Source organism: Protopterus annectens, chromosome 4.part1 (genome assembly GCF_019279795.1).
Source record: "Protopterus annectens isolate FY-2018-M chromosome 4.part1, PAN1.0, whole genome shotgun sequence".
Classification (NCBI taxonomy): domain Eukaryota; kingdom Metazoa; phylum Chordata; order Ceratodontiformes; family Protopteridae; genus Protopterus; species Protopterus annectens.
This window is the reverse complement of record NC_056734.1, coordinates 810,245,493-810,266,632: the sequence shown is the minus strand read 5'-3', so window position 1 is coordinate 810,266,632 and position 21,140 is coordinate 810,245,493. Positions and strand designations below refer to the sequence as shown.

Below are 21,140 nucleotides of genomic sequence, written 5' to 3'. Positions count from 1 at the left end.
AGAAGCCAATAGGCTAACAGGATTGAATGAAGCTGTTTCCCTTGCCCCTGTCTTGACATTAAGGGCAGCTACTTTATGGTACCTTAGTTTTCTTTAAATTAAAAAAAAATGTTTTTATTGAATATTATATTTATTAATATATTTATTTATATGTAAAATAATATGTATGTTAAATAAAATGTATTTATTTTTACATGTAATTAAAAATTTGACCACTTGAGGGAGCCAGGTGATATTAGATTTAAATGTGCCTGATTTCCATCAGTTGAATATATATTTTTTAGTACTTTGAAGGCTGCCAGCCTAGCTAGATAGGATTTTGTACATAATTCTGTAATTCGTAAATATTAATGTAAGACACATGCTTGTTCTCTTAAATGTAAGAAAATTATGGTAAATGTTGAACTTCAAAAATGTAACCACATTGCACTCTGCTGGAGGAAAGCTGATAAGTCAAGCATTGTATAATTGTTGGATTTCAAAACTTGGAGCCGAGATGTCTGAATGAAGGAATTCTTCCTTTTGTTTTGAGACCAGAGTTAATGGCTACAATTTACATGTATAATGTCATTTATTGCTCTGGCTTCCAGACCAGCTGCGAGATCAAAAGGGCTGTTACACTATGAGTTTCTGTTAGCCTGGGAAACAGAGAATAATGATGTAATCTGACATGAATAAGTTATACTGTTATCAATTTAAGGACAGAGAGAGAGAGAGAGGATCAGAGCATTTTGCATTTGTTTTCAAAACTGACATCACCAGCACTGCCTTGCTCTATATGTAAGTTTATTTTAGAACTGTGTTTGCTCTTACACATAGATAGGAAACAGTAAGTCTAGTCTAGCTGTTTTCTGTACTGATGTCAGAACTTTTCTACTGTATTATTTTAAACATTTCTCTGTGATCTCTGAACTCTTGACTAGCACTGTGTAGTAAGAAGTATTGTCTTGTGTTCTTATTATTTATTATTAAATATTTTAAACATTTCAAGTGTGGCTGTTTTATGTACAGCTAATTTAAGCTCTAGAGTACATTGCATGTATATAGTGATACTGTCCAAGTCACCCCAAATAAGCCTTGCTGTTCGTCACACTTACCATTTGGATAATAATATTGCACAGTAATAATTGGACACCCTTTGATAAGGGCCTTATTAGTAGCTGATATTAGTGGTTGGTGGCAAGTGGTATTACCGTATAGTCTGGGAAGAAGGGGCATAGCTGGAGAACCTGTGCCAGCCTTCCCCAGGAGTGTCTGTGTGTTTGTATATAACTCATATCTCAAAGCATATGTGTGTATGTCAGCTACTTGGGCAGGGACATGAAGCACTGGTTGGACAGAGAGGGTGCTGGAGGCTTTAGCTTGACCACTAGGCTGAGATCTGGACCCTATAGCTGTGCCAGTGGGGAGTCTTATTGGAGATCTGGACAGAAAGGGAGAAACCAACCCCTGAGTGACTGTGAACTCTAAGTGCTCTTAAGGGAAATTGTACTTTACTGTGTGTGTATTTGTTATCCTTCCCAATGTGGATGCCCCTCACTGGTGTTAGTGGTGAGGATTGAGGCTTTTTGATTGATGGGCCAGTGCACGGGCGTCACAAGTTCATATGGTTTAAAAATATATATATACATATATATATATATATATATATATATATATATACATATATATATATATATTGCAAATTATATATATATTTTACAATAAGAATAAGTAGATATTTTTATAGGTGGTTGAGATTAGTCATTTGTATGTACTATATGATGGTAAGAATGATCATTTTAATTTAAAGTATGTTAATACTTTAATTGTTTTAGAAGTTTTATTGGTTAATTGAATAATTAGTTCATTGGCAGTTCTTGTATAAAATGACTTATTTTATATTGCTGTAGTACATCTGAGGAAGTCTAAAACTATGGACGAATACACAGTGAAAAAGTTAATGCGTTTATGTGGTAGAGTTTTGTTCAATAAAGTGTGCTTTTAACCAGGTTCTTGTGGAAAGTCTTTCTTGAAGTGTCCATTTTGGATTTTACTGGTTTATTACATTTAGGCATTGATTTTCATTGTTATTTTGGTCATTGGTGCAATTTATGTAATGTTGAATTGATGATAATTCTACAAAAGAATAAAGCTGATTTATAATGTTTGTTACTGTGAACATGTTTACATGGTTTGCTTTCTTTTATATAAATGTATGTTTGCCTATGTCTTATGGGATAATTCAATAAAGGTGTTAAAAAATATGTATTTATCATAATGTTAGAGCTGTAAGAGTGAGTCGACCCTCTGTACCTCATAAAACTAAGGCTAAAGGAATTAAGACTGTGCCACAGTCCAAACTTTCCCTATACTTACTACTTCCATCTTGTATCATATTGCAAAGAACTGCTTTTCCTCTCCAAATCTGAGGTTAGCATCACTAAAGTAATATATATATATATATATATATATATATATATATATATATATATACATATCTGTGTCTGTGTTTGTATATATATATATGTGTGTGTGTGTGTGTGTGTGTGTGTGTGTATATATATATATATATATATATATATATATTTTTTTTTTTTTTTTTGTTACAGGGGATCCTGTAGTTCATCAGGTCATGGTTCATTCAACTGAAATAATTGAACACAACCCAGTGAGTGTGAGAAGAGAGCACTAGTGGACCTGCCCCCCCTCCCCCGGACTCATGTTAGTGTTTGTTTCTAGGGAGTAAAATCAGGAGTGTCTCTGACATATATAGATTATGTACCAGCAAAATGCTGACTGATGTAGCTGTAAAACAGTAAAAGATAACAGACGCTTTCTCACTCTCACTCAAATGAGCATGTATGAAACTGAGTAAGACAAAATACAAGGCAATAATTCCATCTACGTTCGCTTACACTGAAAAGAAAAAAATATCAGGAAAACAGTGATTGCACACTTAATACAGTTCCATGTGCAATCACAGAGCATCAGATTCAAACACACACCCCTGCAGCACACAATAAAGCATTTACCTTTTAGCTTACTATCATAATAATTTCTAGTTTCACTGCTTTTTGCAAGCTAAAAATGACAAAGAATTTACTTACAGATCATGCACAAACTTGTCAGTAACTAAGGAACTATGCTAATCTATGCACAATACTTCAGTTAGGGACTTCATTTTGTAATTAGCATAGTGCTAATTAGTATAAAGAACAATTACCTGAAAAAGACAAACCTCCCTTCCACAACTCTTTAAAATAGTTATTTTGTGTTGGAAGCATACCCTCTGACATGGGGGACCTACTACCACAATCAGAGAACTTACATATATTAACTCAACAGTCACATAACCTTGAAGAAAAAGAAAACACTGAATTAAGCCATAGTCAACTTCCCACAATTCGACTATAACACCATTTGAACTATTTCACCACTAATGATATTCCCATTGAAGTCTGCCATGGCCAAATGAACACATGAACGAAAGTATATATACACATATACACACACATATGATACACACACATACATTTTATATATTTTACATAAAAATACACACACACACACATACACACACACACACACACACACACATGCACACACACACGCACACACACGCACACACACACACACGCACACACACACACACACTCATATAGGAACACAAGCATAGGAACACACACGCATGCGCGCACACACGCAAAATAAAACACAAGCGAACATGTTGACCAGGGTTCTGTGCTAGGACCTCTCCTGTTTGGCATCCACTTTTCTGAAGTAAAAGCCAATACCAAACAGCTCTGATTGATTTAGTTTGCAGATAGGTGCAAGCTAAGAGCAATCATTGAATCCCCAAATGACTTAACCATCCTGAAAGAAGATTTGTCCAAAATAAATATCTGGTGCCAAAATCATGACCTGAAACCAAATGCTAAAAAAATCCCAATTCTGTCCTTTTAAAAGCCATCTACTCCAGGGAACTATTTCATTGACAATACGCCTCTAAGAATTGACCCAGTTCTTCAGGATTTGGGCACTTATGTGGACAGTGACCTAACTTTTGACCAACATGTGTCTACTGTCATAAGAAAGTCCTTCTATATTGCACAACTTATAAACAAAGGGATTTTGCGTAGCTCTAGGTATGTCACAGTCCACTTTCTCTCACCCCTCATTAGGTATAAGGCTCCCTTTGGCATATATCTATCTATCCAGACACATGCAACAACCGGAATGCTCACAGAGATACCTTAATAAAAGGAAACTAGGCCTAAACAACTGTCCTACATGGACCAACTCAAAGCCTTGTCACTATACTCAGTATCATACAGACTGGTAAGAGGTGACCTGTGCCTGGCATCTAAAGCATCCTCTGACCAACACTGATGGATTTACTGCACATTAGCAAGATAAACGGTATCAGAAATAAATGGTCTAGGGATCTAACCATCTTTTGCAACATCAACAGAATATTTGGAAGGATAGGTATATTTCTCAGGGGACACTGCTGCTCTGGAACAGACTCCCCATCCACATAAAACAAATCTCATCCCTGTCCATATTCAAGTGCAAGTTGGCTCTATGGAAATTTACCTCTGGACTGCCCTCAGTACCACTAATGGACAGAGGAAGCTCCTAAATGCTTTATCCCATGCTTAGATCCCCTCAAATTATCTATTATATGATCCCAGTTATTATCATTAGGGATAATATGTAATTATCATCCATGGGAATGGGTAAGGCCAATTTCTAAGCAAATGGGATAGGTTAATTTGAGCATTAAAAGGGAAACTGGCCAGGCTTAAAATGGCCCACAAGGGCAGTTATTCTAGTACTTACCTACAAACCTAGAAGATTGTGAGGGACATTACAGAGAACAGGTTCACTCCTACAGATCTAGTATCATGGTACATATTTTTCAAATTTAACAGGCCTAGATCCATCCACTGTAACTCACAGCAAAGAGTCCCAATCTTTTCTCATTGCGTGGCCCATAGGAGAACATACCTTTGGTCATGGTAGCCTCAAAAGAAGAACTGGATCTGAAAATAGGATCTAGTTTATAATATTCTAAAAATGTATTCAAATAAGACCACATAGTTATTGTACAAATGTCATTCAGGGTTTTTTTTTTTTTTGAAAAAAAGGCTACTAATGTAGCAATAGCTCTAGTAGAGTAAGCATTGGTGACTTCAGGAAATGGCTTTGTTATGTTTGGTATACCAAAGCTTTGCATACTTAGATAACCCCCCAACAATGTCATGTCTAGAGATATTATGGTTTAGAGACTTAAAATGCCTAACTTTTTGTTTTCTTCACTTCCCTTTAAATATGGAGTTGGCTCTGTCAGACGGTGATGAACATCCATGCAGTACAGCATGTACTTCAAATGGCTAGAACAGCAGGAAATAAAAAGGCATGCATTGAAGTATAGAGAGACAGATAGATAGATATAGATATGTACTCATTTAAATGTGTTTTTCTATGTACTGTTTGTTCCCATGCCTGCCAACCATCAAACCTCTTCTGAATTGAGCTAATACCATTCATTGCTCCATACCAGGTATCCACAGCATGAGAGCAAGAACCATCCAGACAGGCAGTCATTTAGGCAGACATGAAAATATTTTATACTCTGGATGGCACTGGATATTTGTTATGGCCTTACACTCACCTTCTGGTGACTGATGTGAGCACCTGTATCACTGCTGGGACATCCCACGTTCTCCTGCTTAATGTGTGTGCTCCCACATACACACACATGAAAGCCACTATCAGTATCTTGTGAAGGTCAAGCACATCATTCTGGTCCATTGTCATGGGTTTTGTGCAAGCCTCTGTTTTGACAGAACCAATTGGCTGATTGGGAACCAGCATCATCCCCCTCCCCAACAATCAGCAAGTAGTATAATCCACTCCCTCCTATCCTCCACTGCCCAGCCCCTCCAGTGCCTCACTGTTCAAACGTGGTTTGTCTGGGTCGTAGTCAGGGATTCATCCATCTATGCCACAGAGCTAAGCTTTATGTATACATTTAAAATGTGATTCCATTGCAGCTTTTGACATGAAATTAGGATTGGTCTTAAGAGAAACTCGGTCTTTGTGAAAAGACACATAAGGAGGTTCATCAGAAACAAAGTGATAGTCTGAAATCCTTCTAGCTATAGAAATAGCTAACAAGAAAAGTGGTTTCTAGGCAAAGTACTAAAAAATACTTTATTATAATCTATTACTTGGCAAAGGGAAATTATACATTTGCATTCCAACTGCAGAGTCAATTAAGATTTAAAAAATACTGGAACAAATATATAATTTCACTGCTGCACCATTTTTGTGATTTTAAACATTACTTCACCTATCAGAAACAAAACTTAACATAGCAAAACACCCATCATTTATAAAAGGGTACATACCTAAATTTACCTTCTCCAACACAGTAACACACATTCTGCATCATAAAAATTCAGTTGAATGAGTTGAAAACCCATCATAACACTCTTCTCATTACAAATCTTCAACAATTCTTCAACTCTTGCATCCCAATTTATCGCAGTTTTCTTCCATATTCATTAATCTAAGACTTTGTACTTCACATATGATATTTATTAATTATGACGTTTTGAGACCAAATTTCAGTCAAATAAATCCATTACTGAAGAAGGAGAATATAGTGCAGTAATAGTCATACTGTCCTTTATAGTGCCTCCACTACCAAGTAGACAAATTTTGCATTCACTTTATCATTTCATAGCTTTATTCCTGCGTATCACCTGTCTTCCCAGCTGCCATGTCAACCTAAAAATTATTACCATACAAAATAACTATCAATTATTTTTAACTATTCCTCCTTGTAAAAGTTAAATATTAAGCTTGCTTTGGTAAATGTATGCAGTCGGTCTAAAGAAATCCCAATGGTGCTCTGTGCCCTCAAAGTAATATTCCACTAGTACTCATTTGATTAGCTCTCCATACATCTGTGTTAAATATATTGTTTCCTATTGTTTTTATTTTTTTTTTTTAATTCTATGTGTTAACTGGGGAAGAGCACTGACCTCTATGGACATTTTCAGATTCAGCCCGGGATCATTGTCTGGTTACGTGACTTGCTCAATGTCACACAGTTAGGCAATAGAGGCTAAGGGAATCAAACACTGGAGCATAGGAAACAGCACAGTTAAAGAGGGTCACAACAAAACATCAGCAATACACTTCTGTTCCTCAGTACCAACTGTTAAAGAGAGTCATAACAAAATATCAGGAATACATTTTTGAATCTTATCAGAGTTTACTAATATGTAGTTTCTACATTTTAAAATATTTGGTACCCCCTTACCATCCATTTTGCTTGTAGTGTCACAGTTAATAGTCAGGTCCCAACCTCCTTTGTGGTATTATTCAACAATTATAAAATTATTGACCCCTAGTATGACCAGTTACTAATGGACTTAGACTCCATGCATTCCAACTCAACATCCCTTCATTTAACATCCACGCTGAAAAAATCTTAGGTTTTCCAAGTGTGGGATGTCAATTAAAATGAGTATCGCCAGTCTAAATACTTCTCTATACGGGCTATATTTTGCTACAAATATAGGTTCTAATCTAATGTGGAATACTTAGCCTTATTTTATGTGACCTTTTATAAGCATTCACTTCCTGATAAGTCCAGGCACAACTAAGCAAAAGAGAATCATCCAAGAGGTGAATAACCATACTTCACATAAATCCCTTTCTCACTAAAAAGGAGGGCATGTGAACTTTGAAGTTATAAAGTGTATGTAGTGTTCTCATTGGATCGATAAACAGTCTTGTTGCAGCTAGAAAAAATTAAAGAATAGCAGAATTTAACATTTTAAATGTAAGACTTTTGGCAACATTATTTCATACCTTGCATCAAAAAGTTCAGTGTGCCGATAGATAGTTTGTTTTGAAAAAAATATGATCAAAAAGATCTTTTTACCATCTACTAAGCACTTTAATTTGGTCGCCAAGATTAAGGCAATATCTATGTTTTCAAAAGAAAAAAATTCAAATTGGCCCACAGTAATTCTAGGGTGCACAGCGGTCATGTCCACTTCCAAAGAAGGAAGATGAAAAATTTTTTCATTTCCAATATTTTCACTGAAAAAAATAATTCAGGAAGCAAACTATTCCTTCATAGAGTCAACTTGCATTAGAACATCTTCCCATTCTGGACCTTTACCACTCATAAATTCTTTCTCTGAACCTCAGTATATTCAACATGTTTTGGAATAGCTGTTGCAGAATTGTTCCTACATCATTTATTTCTTTCACTGTAATGACAAGATGGTGTCAGACTATGCACATGCCTTCTAAACACTTTCCACTTTGTGATCCAATCTCTGGAGGAAGCCACTCAATTTACCTATACTGTCCTGATGCTCTGACAAAATAATGCTCAACAGGGGCTCTGGGATTAAATCAAAGACATCTAAATCCAAACTTTCTGTCATCAGCCATAATCAAAATCATTTGGTAGACTAACACTTCTGATGTTTCAGTTGCTTTACAAAGATTCAAGTTTTTGAAGTTTACTATCTGTGCACATGCAAAATGATTTACTGTACTCTAAGATCGCTGATGTTTTATTAAGCAAGACCATATTCTTTTTATCTCAAGAAGATAATAATTTAGCATAAGGCCTATATGTCATAATGCTTTAATTCTGGTCTTACTTACATGCTTTTCAAATAATAGGTTACTGGTTAATGTGATACCAAGGTCTTTACAGTTACATACTATTTCCAAAATTAACCCTTCCAATACTAAGGGATATATTATTGGTTGTTTACTGACACATATCACTTGACATTTGTTTTGACTAAATTGAAGACTATAATCTTTTGCCCAAACAGAAAATGTAAGTGTAATTAACTAAAGCCATATCATTGTTTGACACTGCCACAAATCCAGCCTTGCAGTCATTTGCATACTTACTGACCCAACATGATTTACTTACAAGAAAGGTAGCAAAGACTAGATTGAACAGAAAGGGTCCCAGCATTGAGCCCTGGGGAACCCCTGTAGAAAGATGGTAACTAGACAGAAGTCTTTGTACAGTCACATGATAAGACTGACTTATAAGCCAGTTATTGAACCAGTTAACCAATTAAGGACTGAGTTTATACATTTTAATGCTTTATAAAATGAATGAATGATGGGATAGTGTCAAATGCTTTAGTGAGATCTAGAAAAATTACATAAACTGTGAGTCCTAGATTCGTGGCCAGGCTAACTGTACTGTAAAATTTGGCTAAATCAGTGATGGTAAACCTCTTTGCAGTGAATCCATTTGACTTATGTCAGTAACATTTAAACTATTATTTGCAACTAATGTTACAAGGAAACTTGAATGAGGAAAATAAGTAACTGGTTGTGAAGTGGCACCATTCTGAATTTGGGCACTATCATAAACAGGTTTAGGGAAAAAAAAGATCCAGAACTGGTCTCCAAGATTTCTTTTTTGGCACTAAAAATATCCTTGAATAAAACCCCTTTCCCACTTGGGAAGGGAGAACAGGTTCTATCACTCCCTGGGATATCACGTGATGAACAGCAGGTGGAAACAAGACTCTGATCTGGCCTGGAGGATGAGAAATTACCCCTGTAAAGGAGGTTTTTCCTCCCACTGCCATCTATAACATTGCTGAATAATCTTCAGAACACATTTGTCTGAAACTAGCTGTTACCAAAGATCAAAATGGAGATTCAGACTTTCTGAAGGAAAAAAAGGTGCTGCCAGGGTGGGAGGGGGAGCAAAGTCTCTTAAAAAGTCATTTCATTCTTATTTATTGGATTGTCCTTGGCACTGGGAGATTCCAGAATTCTTCCCTCCTTGCCATTTTTCCTTAAACATCTGTTTACCTCTATTTTTGTTGTCAGTTTATTTTGTTTCTTACCAAAACTGAATGAGGAATTAGAGAATCCCTTGGAAAACTTGGAAAAGGAGCGTTAAAACATCTTAGAGAGCCCCTTTCATCACATGCTTTGATCACATATGCAGCAGAGGATCCAAAAACTAAATCTTTATCCTAAGGAAATTTTAAAATATCATTTCTAACACCATCTAGGAGGTTCTAAGAACACAGCTATGTAAACCTCCTCAAAACAGTATCACAGGCCATAGCCCTGGAAAAAGTATTAAGAGTCATATACACACTGTATACAATGAGTAGTGATGTGAAGTAATTATAATAATAAATAATAAGTAATTATTTAAAGCAGATTTTTCTTGACAAGAAGAAAGTGCAGATAAAATATGCCTCATACTTTCACAATTAGTCAGAAGAAACCTTAACATATGAGCTTGACAATTCAAAATTCTGAAAATCAAGGTTGCAGAAGCATACTCTTTTTTCCCATACTTATCAATAATCTTCCCATCCTTACCAGAGAGAGTAAGATTGGAATTAAGTGTTTAGCAGCTGAAGGATTAACTAAAGCTATTGCTGCTGGATCAGTTTTGGGAAGAGTATATAAAAACTTAAAAGACTGAGGAGCTTTATACATCCTATCTAGCATTTTAGGGCTGGCCAGCTGACTATCAGAAAAATTGTAGGCAGTAACACTAACATCCTCCAAAGCTGAGAGAACTGGAGGAATAAGTGCAGGTTCTTGAAATTCCTTTTGTAACAGCTCATAGTATTTTCTGAGAGACTGAGAAACCACAGTGTTCTCCCACTGAAATTACTGGCGCACTCTAGAAGTAGTCCCAGAGAACCCCCCCACACACACACACACACACACACACACACACACACACACTCAGAAACTGTACTCTCGTCTGAGTCAGAATCAGAAATGTGAAGAGAAAACTCTGTATCTGTTCCTACATCACCCTATCCAGATTCAGAATCTTGAATGTCCTCAGGAAAGGAGGCATCCCTCTTTTTTTTACCAGATCCTACTTTACAAGACGGATTAATAGCCTGAAGAAAACCCTGTGCCAGACCCAGTAAATGACTCCTATCTATGGAAGCTTGAGGGAGAGTAGACACATGCTTAGCTTTCTGTTTGTTTTTCACAGGACCACTGGGACCACCAGTGTTATTAATGGGAGCAGCAGAGCAACTTCCCCAGAGATGGGCACAGTATTATGACAAAACAGGGAAATCTTACCTTTTCTCTCTCCTAGGAATGACAAGAGTGGCTCTCCCTTGCCCAGTGAGTAGACCCCCAAACAGCCACAGAGGACGTGGCTATGCCCCTTTCCACAGTAGTTTTAGGTACTACACTAGAGGGATACAAGGTAAAAAAATGAGTGATTTCAGATATAACTAATGGCCACAGCAGATTAACCCAAATATGGTTGAGGGAAATTGCTAGCCTGCTATGATGGCAAAGACTGTTAACTTTTTCTTTTTGTGGCTGGAAGAAGGACCAGCCATGGGATGGACAGACTGTTCCATGGTCAAGCTGAAAATTGTGCCTCTTTCTCATGGAAAGCAAGCAGGAAATGCTGGTAAAAAACAAAAGTCTTTAAAAGTCACTTTTTTTCAAAACAAACACAGTAAAAAGCACTTTAAACCCTTTGCCAGCCCCACAAAGTAAAATAAACACAATTTCTCTACAGGAAAAAAAAACAGTTTTGTTGTGTTCTGGTCTTTTGCCACTAGGGGGCGATAGAGGAAGGCAGAAGGAGGGAGACAAAGTTAGTGGAAGTGGTAAGAACTGGATGTTCCTGTTCCTGTTGTTGTTTCGAATGGTCAGATTAAAATCTTTAATATTAAACTTGGAGTCTGTCTGTATAAATCATCCAGCAATTTAACAATTTCGCTATGAGGTATTTACTTGTTTCTGCTTGTTTACAATGGCTGTTGCTGTTACTCCTTTTCCTCCACCATTTTTGCCATGCCTGGGTTAACCTGCTATATCATTAGTCATATGGCTGAAAATGTTTAATAACTACATGTTGGTTGTTGGTGCATCAGGAGATAAATGGCCAGAAGCACGCAAAAAGGTACTTCTCCTTCATTATCTGAGAACAGAAAGTCAGAGACTGTTTTACAATCTAACGAGCCAAGGTATGTCAAGGGAGGATGCCATTAGGGCTTTACGAGCTCATTTTGCTCCATGGAGAAATGTTGTTGCTGAGCGACATGCTTTTAGAAAACATGCTCAGGCTGCCCATGAAATTATTCCTCAGCATGTAGCCACATTACAAGACGTAGCAGTTAAATGTGAGTTTGACACTAAACTGGATGAAATGTTACGTGATCATTTGGTGGAACATGTGTCTCATCATTGTATACATGAATAATTACTTTTAGAACCCGACTTGAATTTGGATAAAGCTATTACTATTGCTATGCAAATTGAAGCTGCAGGTGAGCAGGCAAAGTTTATTTCAGGTGATAGACCAGTCCAGTACAGACTTTACATACTCTACCTAAGTCTGCTACTGGCCACCACTACCACAGGCCTTCTTCCAAGCCCCACCTGTTTCACAGCCTACAACTGCTACACCTTCTGCAGCCTCTTTCCATGCTTGTTATCATTGTGAATCTGATAGGCATCTTGCCAATGATAAACACTGTCCTGCTGCTTCTGTTAAATGTAACAACTGCTGAAAGACTGGAGATTTTGCACGTGTTTGCCATTCTTTGAAAACATGCTCTGTGCAGGAAGTTGCCTTACCTGAGCTTCAGATCCTTTACTTAAGTGACCATTCACCATCTGAGAGAATTTGTTGCAGTGTCACAATGAAAACTTCAACTGCTACTGCACTTGTGGATCTAATTGTAGATTCTGGCTCATCAGTATCCATTTTGCCTAAGGTTACCATACGTCTGGGTTTCCCTGGACACGTCCTCTTTTTTGGGCTCCTGTCCGGGCGGTTTTTGAAAATTCTGCGATTTGTCCAGGTTTTAAAACCCGGACAAATCGCAGAATTTTCAAAAAACAGACATCCCTATTTCGGAGTCTTTCCTCCGCTTTGTTTTTTTTTTTTTTTTGATTGGCTCATATACCGGTATATGAGCCAATCAAAAAACAGAGCTCTGTTCAATGCAGAACTGCTGATGTTCCACATTGAACAGAAGGGGGTCCGCTGTGTGCGTTTTTGATTGGCTCGTAGACCGGTATACGAGCCAATCAAAAAGCAGAGCTCTGTTCAATGCGGAACTGCTTGATGTTCCGCATTGAAGAGAAGAGGGTCCGCTGTGCGAGGTTTTGATTGGCTCGTATACCGGCATACGGGCCAATCAAAAATCCTCAACCTAAGTGACTTATTCCCATGCTCCACTTTCTGTACTTGGCTGCTTACCAGTTACTCTGTCCAAAGATGATGTTACACGCTCTACATCTGTTTTCACTGTAGAGTCTGGAACTGCTTCGCTGGGTATGGATTTAACAAAGGATCTACATTTGTGCTTTAACAGCAGTACTGTCTTACCATTTGTTACCATGAACTTCGTTCCTGTCATGTGTCGTTCTACAGCTCCATTACCTCCTCTGACTCTGGGTTGTGCAAAAGGATACATACACAAAAATTAGATTCTGTTACTCCAGTACAGCAAAAATTACATCATTTACCTCTGTCAGTTCAGCAGGATGTAAGTGCAGAGATCAATCATCTTCTTTAAGCAGGGATTATTGAAAGAATTGATGCTTCTCCCTGGGTTTCACCCATTGTGGTGGTTCAAAAGACGACTGGTGGTATTCGCCTATGAGTTGATTTGAGAGAACCTAATAAAGCCATCATTATAGATAGCTTTATTCTTCCTCACATTGATGAAATACTATCCTTGCTGAATGGAGCAACGATGTTCTCGATTATTGATTTAGAAAGTGCATATTTTCATTTTTTTTTTCATGGAGACAGCTGTGATTTGACTGCCTTTATCACTCATGATGGCTTGTTCCAGTTTTGCCGGGTTCCATATGGGTTAGTATCTGCTCCATCTGCTTTTCAAAAGATGCTTGCTACAGTTTTGCAGGGGTTGCCAAATGTTGTGAACTACTTAGATGATATGATTTTGTGAGGACAAACATAGGCTGACCATGATTAGACAATTCAAGTAGTTCTTAAACACATAAAAGATGCAGGATTACAGCTAAATTAATCAAAATGTCCTTTCAATCAAGCTAGTTTGCATTTTCTGGGCCATACTGTTACAGAACAAAGGATACAGCCTGATAAGGAGCACCTTGAGGCTCTTCTCCATGCCCCACCTCCCACCAATGTTTCCAACTTACACTCCTTCATTGGACTTGCATCCTGGTATAATAAGTTTATTCCACACTTTGCCACCATTGTAGAACCCCTATGTGCCTGCCTCCACCAAGATATGCCATTTTCCTAATATGAGGAAGCTCAGAGCAGTTTTATGTCAGTGAAACAGTGGCTGATTGACAGTCCAGCCTTGGCTTTATTTGACCCTGATTTGCCTACTGTGGTTTCTACTAATGCAAAGATTATGGGCTTGGAGCTGTCTTTGCTCAAGTTCAACCTGAACATAAAAACAGACTGTTCCCTTTGCATCTAGGACTCTTTATGCTGCTTATTTTTCTTCTTCTTCTTCTTTTGGCTTTTCCCAGTTAGGGGTCGCCACATCAGAACTCCGGTCCGCTAATGACTGGCAGTAGATTTTTGCGGTACCAGCCCGACACCCAACCTTCAACGATGGTACAGCCATTCACGCATGTCTTTCAAACGCCACTCAACCACAGGGAGGACATACAGACTCCACACAGAAGACGCTCTAGCCGAGAATTGAACGGGAGAACTTCTTGCTGTGAGGCGACAACACTACCGCTGCACCACCGCGGCTTTAGGACTCTTTCTGCTGCTGAAAGGAAATATTCTACAATTCAAAAAGAGGTCCTTAGATGTATGTTTGGGCTGTTGAAAAATGGAGAACTTACTTGTAGAGTCATAAATTTACTGTCCGCACTGATCACCAAGCATTGTCCACACTACTGTCCTCAAAAGGGTCTGATCTGGCAGGCAGGCATGCATTATAGGACATAATCAACATTTCACAGGAGGAGTGAATGTCTGTTATCCATGTAGTATTATACTGCCATCTACTGGTTTTACCTTCACATTGTTTTCTATAGTTCTTAAGGAACTGTTTTTATGACTGGAAATATATATGTTGTAATATATAATTATTTATCGTTTTATTTTTTTATGATAGAATGTTGGATCACTTTCTAGATATTTCAGGATATTTGCAAGACAACATAATATTGCTGCCTAGCAGTTTAGATTTTATTCTTGTGATGTGCTGTTTCACATTGATTATTAGCAAAAAAAACAACACTTCCCGTTGCAATAAACTGTGGATAACAGCTAAGTGATATACAATGTGGTACAAGAAATCCAGAACACCAAAACATGGCTATATACTTTAAAGTGCTTAACTGCCATTAAAAGCATATTTACTGTAAGTGCTTTCGCAGTTGATATTGCTTCTTCAGACAACAACAACCACTAATTATAATGCTTATATAGTAAAATACAATTCAAACTCACCAATCATCATCAAACATCAATTTACAGTTGCTGGGCAACAAAGGGAAACTTGGTGTATCAGAACATCCCACCTACTTGCACTTTAATCTACTCTGCTTAAGTATAGGTTTCAATGAGAAGTAGTCATTCAGCCCTTTTCCAGCATGCGCCCTTAGTTTCAGAATCCACTTTTATCTCGCTGTTTTCAGTTTTATTTTCTGATACACAAAGTTTCCCTTTGCTGCCCAGCAACTGTAAATTGATGTTTGATGATGATTGGTGAGTTAGAATTGTATTTTACTATATAAGCATTATAATTAGTGGTTATTATTGTCTGAAGAAGTGATATCAATCGCAAAAGTGCTTACAAAAAATAAATGTTTTAATGAAAGTTGATTAAAAAAAAATTTTGAGCACTTTAAAGTATATAGATGTGTTTTGGTGTTATGGATTTTTTGTATCACATTGATTATTAGTGCATGCTTTAATAGGTATGTAAATAGATGTGAGAGCTGATTGGTTGAGCTGCTGTGAATTGTGGATTACGGTCTATAATTTCTACTATATAATTTAGGAGTTTGTTTTAAGCTTTATTGAAGTCAGATGAAGCATCTTAGAATGCAAAAACACTTACTTTTTAACTTTTGTGATTAATAAACCATCTTCAACTAGCCTTGTTTGTTACCTCTTGGTTTTGGGACATTTTATTGCATTGGTTCCCAAATTGGGTGCCGTGCAAAGATTCCAGATGTGCCGCAAAAAAGGTGTAAAAAAAGTACCATCAAAAATGCTGAGAACTCTTTTCATCTATTCTCATTATAAATGTTAATTGAATAAGATATACTATACTATTCAATTAACATTTATAACGAGAATGGATGAAAAGATGATTTCTCAGTGTTTTTAGTGGTTAGCATTACAAACGTTATACTTGGTAGCTTCGGGATGCAATCCACTAGAACTGCAGCTAGCAAGTAAGCAAAATTTGACCTAGGCATCCAAAAAGTCGATGTCTCAATTACAGACAACATTTTTTATAAAATGCCTAAAAAAAAGTTAGAAATGTACACTTCTGACTTTCTGGATGCCTAGATCGAACTTAGCATACCTCCTTAGCATTAAAAACTTTATACTTGGTAGTTTCAGGATGCAATCCACTAGAACTCCAGCTAGCAAGTATAAATATAAGTGTTAAAAACCTGGAAACAAGCAAACAAACTGGTACAACAAGAGGTACTGGTCAAAGCAAAGCCCAAAGCACAAAGTAATATTCCTTAACGCAAATTTATTGTGGAAAGACAACAAGCGTTTTCGCTACTCCAAAAGAGAGAAGCTTCATCAGAGAAGTACAAAAAGGGCGCCAAAACCTTTTTGAACCTAAGTAGCAGTTGGTACATTACATCACTTCCTTTCAATAAAATAAGACAATACACTTAAAAGAGCAATACCAAGTGAAAGAAACAAAAATACATAGTAAAGTAACTCATCAGTTAACAGTAACACAGTTTATATACATAGAAAATGTTTGAAAGTAAAATTAGATGAAGAGGTTTTTAGTAGATGTAAAAACAATATTAATGAAAGTTGCCTAAGCAACTCAAATCCAGTGGATAATTAGATCAAGAGAATAAATAGTAAAACCATAAATTTTTTTAAAAATATAAAAGTAACTATTTGTTGTTTTGTAATAAGGTTAAGATAAGTCAGCCCAACTAGTAAATAAGGGCAAACAAGAGCTGAAAAAGTGTTCTCAATATAAGCATCATCTCAGAAATGCCTTGAGTTTAAGAATAGGTGCAATATTGCAATTCTCATTTAAACCCGGGTTATTAAAGGCATCACGTTTCAACTGCCATTCCAATTCACGGTTTTCAAGAACCAGTGAAGTAGGGCCACCTCTAATGGATACTGGTACATGATCAATGCCCATAAATGTGAAACTGTCCCCTGGGTTACATATATCAAGAACCAGTGAAGTAGGGCCACCTCTAATGGATACTGGTACATGATCAATGCCCATAAATGTGAAACTTATTTACTAGTTGGGCTGACTTATCTTAACCTTATTACAAAACAACAAATAGTTACTTTTATATTTTTAAAAAAATTATGGTTTTACTATTTATTCTCTTGATCTAATTATCCACTGGATTTGAGTTGCTTAGGCAACTTTCATTAATATTGTTTTTACATCTACTAAAAACCTCTTCATCTAATTTTACTTTCAAACATTTTCTATGTATATAAACTGTGTTACTGTTAACTGATGAGTTACTTTACTATGTATTTTTGTTTCTTTCACTTGGTATTGCCCTTTTAAGTGTATTGTCTTATTTTATTGAAAGGAAGTGATGTAATGTACCAACTGCTACTTAGGTTCAAAAAGGTTTTGGCGCCCTTTTTGTACTTCTCTGATGAAGCTTCTCTCTTTTGGAGTAGCGAAAACGCTTGTTGTCTTTCCACAATAAATTTGCGTTAAGAAGTATAAATATAAGTGGTTCAATCAGAAAGAGACACCATCATTAAAGATAGAAGAACAACAACAGTCAGCTGTTAACCAGTGTGTAGCCATCAAAGTTAGAAGAACATATCCTGAAGCCGATCTCATTCTGCATGTCTGTTTTTTTCCTGGCAACTTCAGTGCTGTGATTTATAGCCTTTGAAAAAAGTTAATATTTACATGGGTATAGCTGTCATCCACCACACACTTTATCAGCTTTACCTTATTAAGAATTTTTAAGACCATGTTGATTGTGTTGTAATGATACAGATTTTTGGAAAGAGTTGCAGGTCACAATGGATATTTTTATTAAAAGAGAATATGATAGTGAGACTTTATTGAAAAGTGTAGAGAGGTTTAAAATAGATGTCTGACCTAGACATCAGAAAAGTCGATGTCTCACTTGCAGACATTTTTTCTAAAGTGCCTAAAGAAAGTTAGAAATGTACATTTCTGACTTTCCGGATGCTTAGATCGGACTTTGCATACCTCATTAGCATTACAAACTTCATACTTGGTAGCTTCGGGATGCAATCCACTAGAACTGCAGCTAGCAAGTAAGTAAAGTCCAACCTAGGCATCTGAAAAGTTGATGTCTCACTTACAGACAACATTTTTTATAAAATGCCTAAAAAAAGTTAGAAATGTACACTTCTGACTTTCCGGATGCCTAGATCGGACTTTGCATACCTGCTAGCAGACTTTAAAATGGCTCACTTACATCTATAAAAACTCAGTCTCTCCTTATAGAATTTTACACACACACACACACACACACACACACACACACACACACACACACACACACACACACACACACACACACACACACACACACAAGGAATAATAAATGTACTGAGAATAATTTTGTTCATGATTTTGTAACCAGGAATTGCGTGACATGTGTTAGACATCTGGCAACACTGTGTGTGATTCCGTCAACATCTTTGTTGTACGAGAGGTGAAGAGAGAAGTTGAATTGCGCATTAAATAAAAGAAGTATTGTTTTTTTTTGGTAACGTTGGCCACTATCTCAAAGTGTCAAGTGGAGTACACTTCTGAAGATTATAGTAGTGACTGTAATGAGAGTACCAGCGAAAGTTGTATGATTGCTGACTAGCCAAAAGCCAAGGCTTCTGCTGTTAAGAAAACAAGGCTTTATTCAGATAATTATGTCAATTATGGTTTTACATTTGTTGTGAAACAACAACCATGTTGCATTATATGCCACAAACTTTTATCAAATGAAGCCATGGTTCCCAGTAAGCTGCAGCGCCATTTAAAAACCAAACATCCTGCTGCTGCTAAGAGAGACCAACTTTATTTTAAACGCTTGCTACAATCTCAATAGAAACAGGTTCAGTTTTTTACAAAAGCAGTTACAGTTTCTGACAAAGCGCAACTTGCCAACTTTCAAGTGGCAGAATTAGTTGCAAAAAACATGAAGCCACATACTGTTGTGGAGAGTTTGATAATGCCAGCATGTCAGCTGATGGTGAAAACAATGTTAAGTGATGAGGCAGAGAGAGTTATTGCAAAAATGCCATCATCCAACAATACTGTTGCACGAAGAATTGAAATGATGTCTGATGATATTAATTACAGTGTTTGCAACTATCTCAAAATCTGCAAGATATTCTCTCTCCAACTCAATGAATCTACAGACATCAGTGGTAAAGCACAATTAATGGCATTTGTAAGATATCCAAATCAACAGTCACTTATTGAACAGTTTCTGTTTTGCAGAGAGCTAATTCAGACACATGGAGAAGACATATTTAAGTGTGTATGCACATTTTTTGAGCAACATGGATTGTTATGGCAATGGTGCACCTCAATTTGCACAGATAGAGCACCTTCTATGACAGGATGTGTCTGTGGATTCCTGAGTTTGGCAAAAGCAACTAATCCAAACATAACCACAACACACTGTTTCAGTCACAGGGAAGCCCTTGTAAGTAAAACACTGCCATCTGATCTACATACCTTCATACGTGAAGTGGTGCAAATTGTTAATTACATCAAGTCGCATCCAACCAAAAGCCGACTATTTTCAGAACTATGTAAAGATATGAGTTCTAATTATATCACTGTTTTGCTACATAATGATATCAGATGGTTGTCCAGGGGAAAAGTTCTCTCACGTGTTTGCGAACTTCACCTTGAATTGAAAACATTTTTTCTTCAAAATCAACCACACAATGAATTTGCAACATTACTGTCTGATTCCTCCTGGACCAGTAAAGTTTCATACCTTGCTGACATATTTGAAGTCCTGAATTCAGTGAATTTAGGTATGCAAGGTGTTGATGCTAACATTCTTTCCATCACCGACAAATTGGAAGCATTTAAACGCAAAATTGATTTGTGGCAACAGGAAGTAGAAACAGCAACTTCAATTCACATGTTTCCAAATGCAGCACGAGCTGATCCTGGAGGAGTTGTATTACACGACCTGATTCTTGAACACTTAGCTTTACTAAAACAGCAGCTTCAGCACTACTTCCCATCTCTTGATACATCTGACAAAGATTGGGTTAGGAACCCTTTTCATCAGCACAAGAATTTGACTGGTCTTTCACTAACAGAGAAGGAACAGTTAATCGATGTTAAAACAGACAGATCGTTGCAGCTCAAATTTAACTCAGTTAATCTAGCACAGTTTTTGCTTGAAGTTGAAGCGGAACATCCTGACATTGGAGAAAAAGCCATTGAGGTACTGTTGCCTTTCTGTACCACTTACCTGTGTGAAAAAGCATTCTCTGCGATGACTTCCATAAAAAGTAAGCAGAGAGAGAGACTTCGAGATGTAGAAAATGATTTGAGAATATGCTTGTCGAAAATTCCAGCCAGACTTGAGCATTTATCATGTAGTATGCAGAGTCATCAATCTCATTGATATGTGATTTTAAATAAATGTATTGACTCAATATGTAATGTTAATCTAAAGGTGTGTTGCATTTTTTGTGCTTACAGTGTTTCTATATAGTCCCATTATTAAAAAAATATTTATTCCAAAGAGTTTTCAAATGTTCTGATAGTGTTGTCTGACAAAAAAAGATATTGGGTGCCACGGCTGGTCTAAAAAATTTTTTGGGTGCCCTGGGACAAAAAAGTTTGGGAACCACTGTTTTATTGATATACAAAGAGGTACTTTATCCTTTGGCAAATCTTTCA

At 36.9% G+C, this 21,140-nt stretch overlaps 1 protein-coding gene across 1 annotated transcript; it reads left to right on the top strand.

Annotated features, from left to right (window-relative positions):
- The first annotated feature begins 19,404 nt into the window (after positions 1-19,404).
- LOC122801313 (zinc finger BED domain-containing protein 5-like) lies at positions 19,405-20,862 on the top strand. Its single transcript, XM_044070857.1, has one exon. The coding sequence runs from the start codon at positions 19,405-19,407 to the stop codon at positions 20,860-20,862; it is 1,458 nt and encodes a 485-aa protein (XP_043926792.1).
- Positions 20,863-21,140: the final 278 nt, after the last annotated feature.